The sequence below is a fragment of the Myzus persicae genome, unplaced genomic scaffold (assembly GCF_001856785.1).
Source record: "Myzus persicae strain clone G006 unplaced genomic scaffold, MPER_G0061.0, whole genome shotgun sequence".
NCBI lineage: Eukaryota > Metazoa > Arthropoda > Insecta > Hemiptera > Aphididae > Myzus > Myzus persicae.
Window position 1 is genome coordinate 766,902 of NW_019103978.1, and position 12,386 is coordinate 779,287.

The 12,386-nt window shown below is 28.3% G+C and overlaps 1 protein-coding gene across 3 annotated transcripts in view; it reads right to left on the reverse strand.

The window, feature by feature from the left end:
- Positions 1-2,096: 2,096 nt before the first annotated feature.
- Positions 2,097-12,386, reverse strand: part of LOC111037143 (maltase 2-like) — a 31,023-nt gene continuing 20,733 nt past the window's right edge. For 2 of the 3 annotated variants that reach the window (XM_022319525.1, XM_022319524.1), the window contains exons 3-11: positions 12,140-12,317; positions 11,398-11,577; positions 11,140-11,315; positions 9,878-10,236; positions 8,790-8,970; positions 7,729-7,921; positions 6,291-6,489; positions 5,116-5,262; positions 2,097-2,329 (exon numbers count right to left, since the gene is read on the reverse strand). In XM_022319525.1, the coding sequence (XP_022175217.1) occupies positions 2,146-2,329; positions 5,116-5,262; positions 6,291-6,489; positions 7,729-7,921; positions 8,790-8,970; positions 9,878-10,236; positions 11,140-11,315; positions 11,398-11,577; positions 12,140-12,311 (1,791 nt within the window). In that variant the 5' untranslated portion in view covers positions 12,312-12,317 and the 3' untranslated portion in view covers positions 2,097-2,145. The remainder of the gene's footprint in view (positions 2,330-5,115; positions 5,263-6,290; positions 6,490-7,728; positions 7,922-8,789; positions 8,971-9,877; positions 10,237-11,139; positions 11,316-11,397; positions 11,578-12,139; positions 12,318-12,386) is intronic. The other variant, XM_022319526.1, reaches the window with a different exon arrangement.

A 12,386-nucleotide genomic window follows, 5' to 3' on the forward strand; every position in this document is an offset into this window, starting at 1 on the left:
CGTGTGTGTATAATATTATTATTCACTATTTCACTGTCCTATATGTTACGAACACGAACTGTGTGTACTTGAACGACTAACGAAAATAATAAATTAATAACATATGAACTATCCGAAAGGGCTCGACAGATTTCAATGTAATTTCTTGTGTATGTTTGAGCGGTAGGTCCAGCCCGAGCAGGTCCTCAAATGGGGATTTTGAGATTTACTGTGGACATTTTTGTGTATGAATGGTTTCTTTTATTAGTAGAAACTAGAAATTAGTATTTATTATTTGGTTGCAATTGGTTAATCGGTTAATCTGGCAGATCATCATACATCAAAAAAATTGTCTACACCCAAAAGTAGTTAAGCAATCACAATTTTTAATTAAGTTGTAATTTAAAATTTGCAACGGAGTTCGGTGGATCAACTAGTTTAATTATAATATTTTTATTAGAGCGAAGGGATGAATGTATAAATTTTTGAATAATATGCATCTGTGTTTTAATTTTTTTTTTTTTTTTGTTTTCTGGATTTAGATTAGACGTGGAGGCCCTTGTAGTTATATAATTATATTATTTAATATTTTTCCCAGTATTTTTCAAAATCATAGGAAAAATATTAAATATTCATTGAGTTATACTGCAATTGTATAGCTTAATATTTAGTACATTATTAGTTATTCTTCGCCGTTCGGTAACTCAAAAATATTGAAAATACTTAATATGCACAATTTAATTGTATAGATATTATTATTATTGTAACGAATTTATTTGGTAAACAAAATATGGATTTTTTTTATTTGTCCATCTCGACATTATAATACTGACAGCAGTTTGCTAATCATTTCAATTTCAAATGACCTTTGAACTACCTTTTATATTATTATTAGGTAGGTACTAATGTACTACAGTGGCGTACTCAGGTTTTTTCAATGGCTGATTAGGGCTAAACTAAGTAAATCAGAATTTTATATCTGTTACCTTTTACAGTTATACTATGTTGTTATTACTATAACTCGAAACCGTAATAAGCAAAATATTTATTCAATACCCTTTTCAGAAATATAATGATTTATACTTTGCCTTTTATTGTATAAGATTTATACCAATACAGGGTCAATTGGGGAGGGGGGATGAAGCACCCTAGCCCCCTGGATAGGCCAATGATGTTCTATACACAATAACATTTTCAAATATTACAAACTATCTTCGCTCCAGGAGCGACTTCCAAGGAGTGAAAGAGGCAGACACCCCCGCATGGTGCATACCTTGTAAATTCTTAAAAGATTTCTTAGATTGTATAGTTAATTTTTCGAGTAACTGAGCTCTGTCCGAACTGTTTTTAATTACATTAATATTCATAACATTTAAGGTGCCTCTATATGAATCCAGGGACGTGACTACGTGAAGCAGGGAGTACATTTGTACTTTTCTACAAACGCATTTTTCGAACTACCAAAAAAATATCTAGTTATTACACAAAATTGGGTTACTGAACACAAAATTGGTGTGATGTCGTACGTTTGTTATGCGAGTGTATCCGCATGCTTGTTGTCTCCGTTTATCATAGACCTACCCACCTAAATAATAATACACATATGGCAAATGATTCTTTCAGAATAATCCATTTTACTCAGTTATTTTTAATACTACAGTAATTTGACTATTGTTATTATATTCAAAATGAATAAGAATTATTTAGGGATCAACAAAGAATTTTTTATAGGTACTTAAATTTTAAAACAAATTATGAGCATTTTAAAATGTTTATGACTTGCTTTAAAATTAAAAACTAAAAAAAATGTTACAGGAAAAGAGAGGTTCCCTAAATAATATTCTTGCCTTCTATTTTCTAATTTGATAATAGCCAAATAGCTAATTGTTCATAACAGTATATAAAGGGCCTATACGAAAGATAACATTGATTGTCAATGTCGAAAAATCATTTTTAATGTATTTAAATCTTTGTCAGCCAATTATAAGTAGGAAGTTTAAAAGATAATAATTTAACTAAATATTTAATAATATAGTTAATAGATTTTAAATTCACCTAACTGTAAAATAATATAATGCAATTTTAAATGTATAGGTATTGGGCAACAATTTGAATACTTTTTTGAATTACTTATTTACTTATTTATTTTATTACAAAATATGAGCCCTATAAACTACAAATTTTCGTGAAAAATAAGCAAAGCAATACAACTTTTAATGTTATGTATAACTGAGTACTGAAGGATGAATGTTTTGATCCTGTTGCTGTCTCATCTATAGAATTACTATCAGTGAGTACAATCGTGGCACCGGGACTTAGATGCAACCACTCTGCAGTCAATATCAAGTTTCTGAAAATAATTTTAATAAAAATATCATAATATTAATATATTATATTACACACAGGAGTTACCGAGTGCTTCCCGAAATCACCCTTATTTAATGTCAAAAAAATTTCATATTTTTTATGTATAACCTGAATGCATCCCAGTTCATTTAAATTACTCTGGATGGACCACGAGAATAAAGTGAAACGTGAGTTAGGACTTTCACCCCAAAAGTATTTAGTTATTATTATTTATTTTATTATTTTGGCTTAGGTACAGTAGGTACACATTTTAATTTTGGTTCAACATCAGTTCACTACTTGACTATAAATGAGTCATTGTTATCGTAGTCACAGTTATTATCAGAAATAATTCGTGATTAGTATCACCCCACCATTTCCACAGTCGTTGTTGTAAAATGTACGTAGGGATGTAATTGTACATATTCTATACTATAGTTTATACATTAGTCGATCATCGGTACTGTTTTTTTAAAAATGGCGACTGAGATCGAGGACAAACCCAAAGAATTCAATATAATTTGCGGATAAGACTACGGATGCACTCGGGACATTCCCTCATATATTTAAAGATATATATGTTACCGGAAATGTTGACAATTTAGGAAATGATGACAATTCCTAGTAAATGTTGACAATTCCTAAAAGCGGAAGACAATGTTATCATTGCCTAGGAATTGTCATCATTTCCGTAGTTTATTAGGCAATGTTATCACTAGGCCCAGGAATTTGATGTTCTAAAAAAATATCTAAAAAAAATGCATAAAATGACATTTATTTATTATTTTTTTTTTAAATGATATTAAAAATGTATATTTTATTGTAAAAATTGATTAATATTGTTTCGATAAAAAATTATTATTATTAATTAATTAAATAAAACTATATATTACCTATATACCTACTCCAATTATTTTTTTTTTATATTAGATTAGGTTAGGTTTTTATAGTTAAAAATGTACGTTAAAAATTAATAGAAATGACAACAAAGATAAAATAAGCTTATAAAATTATTTTATATATCTGTGCGGAGACATGAAATTATATCAAACACGGGTTTATGTCGATTCTGATAGCCGTTAATAATCAACAAGCTTTCTTACACATAAGCATTGACTAACTCGTAATGGCACCCACTAAGTTTGGTGTCAACTGTCAATATTTTCCGAGATCTAAAAATATCAGGTGGGGAAATGACTGATATCGATAAAATGGTTGATTGAAAAATGTCATGGATATCGCATATCGCAGTATTTATCTGTTTAATATATAACCTGTACATTCAACACGATCCGTTTAGTAGTAATTTATTAGTAGTGCAGTACGTATTTACTTTGTTATTAATTTAAAAATGGATTTAAATAAAATGCAAAATGAATTTAATAAAGCAATTTCATTAATAATTGATGCTAAACGTGATGACAACAAATCGTTCATGAATAATGAAGAATACGATCGTCGCATAGAAGACGTAAAATTATCCAAGACTCAAACAAAATGCAAAAAAGATTATAGAAATATTCGTAAGTACGACGTTATTTTAATAAATGATAAAGAACGCTTAATTAAAGCCATGAACCATGATAATGACAGTATACGTTATTTCGTTAAAAATGAAGAGCTATTCAATATTCTTCACTCTACGCATATAGCTATCGGCCACGGTGGCCGCGATCGTATGATGGCTGAAATAAAGTTAAAATATTGTAATATAACAAAAGAAACAATAATGATTTTTTTGAGTCTTTGTACCGACTGTCATAAAAAATCATCTAATCCAAAAAGAGGTCTTGTTTCTAAACCAATTTTGCATTCAGCATACAACTCGCGTGCACAAATAGATCTAATTGATATGCAATCGCAGAGTATAAACAATTACAGATTTATAATGAATTATCAGGATCACTTGACAAAATTTGTTATACTTAAACCACTAAAGACTAAACGAGCAGAAGAAATAGCATATAACTTAATGGAAATTTATACAACTTTTGGAGCGCCAGCAATTCTACATTCCGATAATGGAAGAGAGTTTGTTAATAGTGTAATTAATGAATTACATACTATGTGGGGCGATGTTAAAATAGTGCACGGAAAACCAAGACATAGTCAGAGTCAGGGGTCTATAGAACGTGCGAACCGGGACGTGGAAGATATGNTACATAAATTAAAATGTTAAAAAAATACTTGTTTATTTATTGATTATTTATTAAGGTGATAGTAGATTAATTAATAATTATGTTTAATAAAAGAAATATTTAAATAAATAAGTCAGATTAAATTTAAAAAATGTGGCATCTTTGCCTACTATCGTTAGGAAATGATAACATATACTAGGCGATGATATCATTTCCTTCCGCTTTTAGGAATTGTCAACATTTACTAGGAATTGTCATCATTTCCTAAATGTCAACATTTCCGGTAACATATATATATATAAATATATTTTTTAAAATTAATATCGAAAGATTACTGGGCCTGTACTGATCAATATTAGATAGTTAATTCATTTTTGAATTCATCAACTAAGTACTAACTAGTTTTCAAAGAATTTAATTGAAATATATTGTATACTGTACCTTCTTGATAGATAAAATATATTTTTCTTAAACATTTTATACACATTACATATAGTGAGCGTGCATTTAAAAAAAGTGATATTGTGCAATATAAAATAATTAGTCTAGTAAAAGCAAAAAAAATTACTGAATATTTTGCGATATGACTTTCATAATATAGATTATAGAGGATTTCCTTTTAATTTTTGAATAATAATTATTAGGTACTAACCCAGGGTTAAAATTCGAGTTCTCTGATCCAACAACAACAGCTAAAGAATAATTCAAATATTGTATTTGATCTGATAAACGTACATGCTGTGTATAATTTGTATCCATGTTGATAATTAACGTGTAATTCTCATGTCCGGGTAAAAATCTGTAATAACGTTTTTAAAATATTTCAAACAACTCATATTTTAACTAGGGTAAAACTATAAGCCTTGGAGTTTATAAATGCACCTTTTAATTCAAATTAACTTGATTCGTATTGAATCAATTCAAATTAAGGTACAAGTTTACATGCACTTTTAAACCCGTATTAGTATAATACACTTCCACCCAACCAGTTAACGTTGCAACGTTTACATGAACTTTAAACCGATTTACTCTAATTCGAATAATTAATCTCATTCGGTTGTTGTAGTGCATTTTGTGTACACACATTTTGTACTCCCGTAGATTATTATTTCATTTCAAATGTGAATTAACTAAACCGTTTTAGATCAACCAAATTGATTTTAAACCGAATTAACAGCAGTTTACATGCATTTAACTACGGGAGTTAACTAAGTCGAATTTAGTTAACTCGATTTTAGCTGCGCATATAACCATAGTAAATATTTTTATACAGATATAAAAAAAAGTATCTTTCCGACAACTAGCATTAATGAGAAGAGCGCATCTTTTTTGTATTCTATCAAGTAAAAATCAATAAGACCTCCAGAATTTTACTGACACATTATATAATTTATATTATATAAGGTAATAAACAAGGTAATATATGCGATGACGGAAAGTTTGGAGATTAGACCACCTAAAAATATTAAATTCCCACTTGAAAACTGAAATGGTGCTCCCGTTAGTATAATTAATTAATATTAAGGTTGTTCGAAGTTTCCGCTCCAAATATAACATTTTAAATTACCTAATGTTATTGTTATTTTAAAAAGTACAAAATTAGAAAAATTATAACGATAAAAATAGTGTAAGGTAAGTATTTATTATTATTATTTTTTTTTTAATGCTGTTTTACGATGATGTCAAATTATTAATTAACATACAAAAATTCAAATTTGATCATACTGTATTTAAAACTACATTCCAAAAAATCAACTTTAAAATTATAATTTAATTTAAACGATATAATATCAAAAAAGGGCATTTTCATGCCGGTTCTACATTTACCTGTTCAAAACAAACACTGTATCGTTAAAAATATCCATCGCCAACCCTCCTTTTTTAAACGTTTCAGTCTGCCGTAATTTCGATATTGATTTGAAAAAGTTCAAATAACTTTTGGGATTGTAACTTTCCGACTGCACGTTTCTCGTGACGTAATCTGGATTTACAGCAACCCATGGTTCATGTGTGCTATTAGTGAACCCTATAAATAATTCAACGTACTATTTAATTTTCAACGCAAACATGATATTATAGGCACATATTACAACTTGAATGTACGGGCCGGGAGCATAAAATAATATTAAGCACGCCCGGATACCGAAATACTTCATGCAATCACGCACGTACAATAACACCGACCGGTTTGTGTGTGTGTTTATCGTGTACTCGTGTGTGGTGTATGCATATAAAATATAAACTAAAAAAATAATGATAACAAAGGTAATGATTTTAAAATACGATTATAATAAGAAACTAGAAAGTTAGTACTTATATAAATCACCAAACAAATATATATATATATAAATATAAGAACGAATGCTGAATGGCCCAACACAGTAGGTATAATATAATGAGAATTAATCGACCCTCTGGCCCAACAGTACACTCAGTACAGGTTATGATAGTAAAAAAAAATCGTAGATCTCACTCTGTATGTTGTATTTTTGTTTGTACAGTCGTTAGTACAACATAAACAATTTGAGTTCAGCAAAACCAATTTTGTGTTGTGAGCTGCTTGATATCAGTATATCTCAATACATTTATTAACCTATTATAAAATTCAAAGATATAAAACAATTATCAGTGTTTTTACTTTTTACCCACATTTTATGATGTTCAATTTTTAAACGAGTTAAGAATTCTTAGTAAAATATTGCTGTTTAAAAATGCTCGTCAGTTATAACTTGCATACAAATTAAAATGTCGCAAACATCTGAGATCTGACTTACAAACTCTGATAATGTTTAATCATTAAATAAAAAATGGTATATTGTTATCTAATATTAATGCCAACAACACAAAACTAGTTCTGCTGAACTTTCCATGTTGTATGTCTGAAGTTTGCACAGACCATAGCCCCTTAAATAAATTTACTGATAACAGGGGCTGACATTTTTAGAAAAAGATAGCATAGACGTTAGGATTACATTCCATCGGCCGTCACATGTGTAAATTGGTATTAACTATCATCCTTATGAGCTATGACCCTACCACACAATGTTAAACCTATAGTATGGACGCATGGTACCTATGGAGGATGTGCAGTCCATTATATATTAATTATCTGACTGTATGGTACAGACAGAGACAAACTATGTGGGCGACATCTTCTCATCATGGTAATAATCAATAAAAATAAATAAAAACAATAAAAACAATAAAAACAATAAGCAATAACCAATAACCAATAAACACTGGCACGTTGTATAAGTAAACATACCAGCGTTTTTCGTGTCGTCCCATTGCATGGGGGCTCTTGCATAATTTATTTTATCTGCTATGTCTTCCATGCCAATTTCTCCTCCATATAAAACTATGGCTACGCCGGGTAGAAATAATGATAAAGCATTCATGCCATCAATTAATTCTGTACCATACGAAGTAGGAAATCTTATTTTGTCATGGTTTTGGAGCTAAATTATACAAGCATTTATGATCAAATTATTGGTAACATTTAATTACCTATACAATCTTAGCTAAAGGCATTTTCTTGAACGGATTTATTTTTATTTTTTGGTATTATTTTTTATTACATAATAAAATTTGGGATAAATTTTTTTCTACTTCTGTTTTGATTAAAAAAAGTTTAACATGAATCGAATACAATTTTAAAAACAATTGAAATTTTAAAATGTTTATAAATTCTATTGAATAGCTCAAAAATAGCCAAAATATTTTGAAAATTATAAATCTAGAAAATGCTAATATTAATATTTATTATTTAGTACAAATTTCCAGTAACTACAATCGTTAGTATTTGGAATTTGAATTACATCAGGATAACAAATGTCGAAAACTGGTAAGTACTCCTGTGATTCATTTATATTTTTTTTATTTTTTCTGGATTATTTTAAAAAATGTTGGAAATGTTCTACTTTTATTGAGTCCCAACTAGACCGAACTTTTTACCAAAAACATGGCTCAATGTTCAACATAACAGCATTTTTACTGCTCCTTTAAAGGTGATGACAGACACACGTCCCTTTCGGATGGTATAATAATTAAGTATTTAGTATTTAAAGATAGATGAAGAGAGTGGAGCCTAATTATAAAAACGTTTAAGTGTAACAATGGTCTTATCATTGAAAATTTAAAATCAACCATAAAAAATATAAAATTATGTTTAAATATACATTTGCAAGCCACCTCAGGCATAACCCCCTTAAAAAAATGTTTAATAATTATCTATACTAAATTCTAACATACCTATTAATTATAATTTAAATTAATATTTTGTATAAATAATAATATTATAATTAGTATATATATATATACACATACCACTGAATTAAATGTTGCCCCAAGTGGCATTTTAGTTATCCAATTTTCTATTTCTCTCTCATAATCTTTCGGAGTATAGTGGTAGTCTCCTAATAAATTAAAGTTTGTTGGTATTTGGGCTCCACTGGTGTAATATTTAAATAAAACACTGTTACTGCTATATGATTCAGTGATTATTATCCTGAAAGAAGAACTTAATTCAAATTCAAATTATAATAACAAATAATTGATGAGATTAAAATTACATAATATTAAAAGGACGCTACACACCCGCATGCGTTATTGTCTCCGTCTCACAAACGCCTAACATGGAAAATTGTACTCGGGTATGTTCAATATTAGACTAAAGTGACCTACTTTATATGATTTAAAAGAAGTATATAATCTAATGAATCTGAGATTTTGTCAAAAACTGATTTTGTGTAAAAATGTCCGTCTTTTCTTAATTTTTTGTTTGTTTTTCCCGGTGCTATTAAAAACTACTGAGAATTTTAAATTATGACCTCCTGAAAGTCCCAACAAGATTCAGTATCCCATCGGAAAAGATACTGAAGTTGAAAATCGAAGCATTATTTCGACTACTTATTGTGACACAAATTTAAAAAAAAAACACACATCATTGTTAAATCACAAATACAATCATCGCTCCGCACAGAATATAAAATTAAATATACTTTTCTAAAAATCCCTCTTTCTATAGCCAGTTTCATAACATTAGATAAATTCGATTGTAGCATGATCCGCGGGGTGCGTATAATTCTAGTTAAAGTTCTCAAATATACCTAATTATAAATCATACTAACTTTAAAAATGTTGTCACTAGCTAACCATACCCATCAATGATCAACATATGTTTACTTCACCGAAGTGAAGTTACTTAGTCATGGCTGGCTACAAATAATATAACATTTTTCAAGTTAGCGCGATTTTATGTAAACAATGAACATGTTTGAGAACCCTACCGAAAATTGCACACAGGTCAGCCTGCAACTGAGTATTTAGTGTTACATTGAAACCGAATAAAATGGAAAACTATTTTTATATGAAAACTCTAAAATTATATCTAACAAATAATTAATTTCTGAAACCTTGTATTTTCGTTTTGTTTGAAGTCATCTAGTAGTAGACGCCATTCTTTAATCAAATCATAGACTTCGTCTTGGTCAGCTGTATAAATATGATTTAAATTATTGTAGTTGATCGCCATATTACTATCTATTATTGGTTCGTCTTTCATTTCTTCGCTTTCGTATACGTGTTTTAAAGCATCTATTCTAACACCATCAATTCCCAATTCTAACCAATAATTCAAAATATTTTTCATTTCTTCGTGTACTTTTTCGTTACGAAAGTTCAAATCAGGTAAATTTGGAACGAACTGAGTGAAATAAAACTGTTTGCGAGTGTTATGCCAAATCCAAGCACTAGCATCATCACAAATCCTTTGCTAAAATGATAATTAAACACAAGTTAATAAGTAATACATATAATACACATGTATTAATTAAGCGACTATAATCGTTTTTTAAATTCAAATTTAATGTTCAAATTTTAACGAAATTGGTTAGTAAACGATAAAACAACCATGATAATTTTTGTCAAAATTCAAAAAATATTAATCGGATATAGGTAGTAAATGTTTATAGTTTGTTTTTATTGTAAAAATATGTGTGAAAAAAAATTATTGTACTGTCACAATTTAACATTTATAAGGGTGGAGATGGTGCCCGAGGTGGCGAGGTGGAACAAATGAAAATTAGTACCGCAAAGTGAGTTTTCTGAATATATACCTCTCTAACATAATGCATAAATAGGTAATAATTATAATAAACTAGGTAAACAGTGTGATCACGGTAAGTGGAAACACTCAATAATTCAGCATAATATGTACATAATATAATATTTACAATATATGTAATATACTTGAATTCTGTTTTTTTTTTGCTAACTAATAAACATAATTATAGACATTTTCAAATAATCAAACTATTTTTGTGACACTCAAATTTGCAAGGTAAATCTGTATCTATCCTAAAAATTGTTCGAATTGTGCGCCAATAAAAATATCAATGTTTATTAATTTGTAAGAAAAAGTAATAATAAATAATAACTAACCATTAAATACTGTGATTGATATAACTAAACAATTTTTTAACTTAAAAAAGAAATTCCACTACTGAAATTTATTAAAAAATATAGAGAAAAATAATTAGTGGTCAAAAATGGGCAATGCTATTAAAAAAGTTGTTGTGTGCATAAACAAATTTGAGTGTTTCCACTTATCTTGATCACACTGTATAATTTAATGAGACACTAAAATAGTATATATAAATTAAATTTAAACAATTACCCAGTTATTTGGCACAATAGGAATTATACTGTTATTTTTTATCACTTCATCTTGATTTTTTGCATCTTTCCAAATATAATAGTTGGTGTAATCAGTTTCATTATTTACAGACTTTTCAAACCAAATGTGTTTATTACTAGTATGATTAGGAACAAAGTCCATAATAACTTTTAAATCTATAACATTAATATTTCTTATCTTTAAATGTGTTTAAGTTATAATGTTTGGATTTTAATTTAATATAATATATACACAAACTTTTTGAATGTGCATCATTTAAAAGATCTTTGAAATCATCAATTGTACCAAAAATATTTTGTACATCTAGATAATTAGTAATATCATAGCCAGCGGATTCTAAAGGTGATTCGAAAAATGGTGTTATCCAAATTGCGGTCACTCCAATGTCTACGAGGTAATCCAATTTTTGAGTAATACCTGATAGTAAAAACAATAGTATTTTTTAACAAATTTCAAATAAATAACTATGACAAACAGCCAATTCTATAATAGAGTAATAATATTAATAAATATATAAGGCTTGGAAGTTGTAGGGAACTTCGTCAATTATAAGGAAAAGGTGCATATTTCTTAATTTTCTAAAACAAAACTAAGCAGAGTATTTCAATAATACTATTGAATATAAAACTCAATATTATTTAATGTAGGGGTTTTTTGTTATTGTCGCAGTGACTATTAATTTAATGACAACGATGAATTTCCCTATTTCCGTTATACCTACTATCTTTTCGAATACATTTTTTAGACTATTTTTTTCAGTTCAATAAAATCTGAAAAAGCAGACTTTTTCGTCATTTAATAACAATATTAAATGGTTTTTTTTATGAAATTTTGAATAATTTTGCATTTTTATGAATATTTCTTAAATTTTTTTGAGTATTTGAAAATGTTCTCACGAATGTTTCAAAATATTTAACATTTAAGTGCATAATGTTCTTTTATCAACTCCTATAACTTCCAAGCACTTAGTCTAATATACCTTTAAAATCGCCTGATCCATCACCATCTGAATCTTTGAATGACAACGGGAATATTTCGTAAATTATAGAATTTTGCCACCAATCTAAAACTCCAGTTGGTGGAACAATAACTTTACAATATGTTAACTGTATGCAAGTTATTATCAAACAAGTCCAATACATTATTGACATGACTAACTAAAAATCAACACAGTAAAATTCAAATATCTTTATTGCAATAATGTCATAATTACAACGGATACTCCT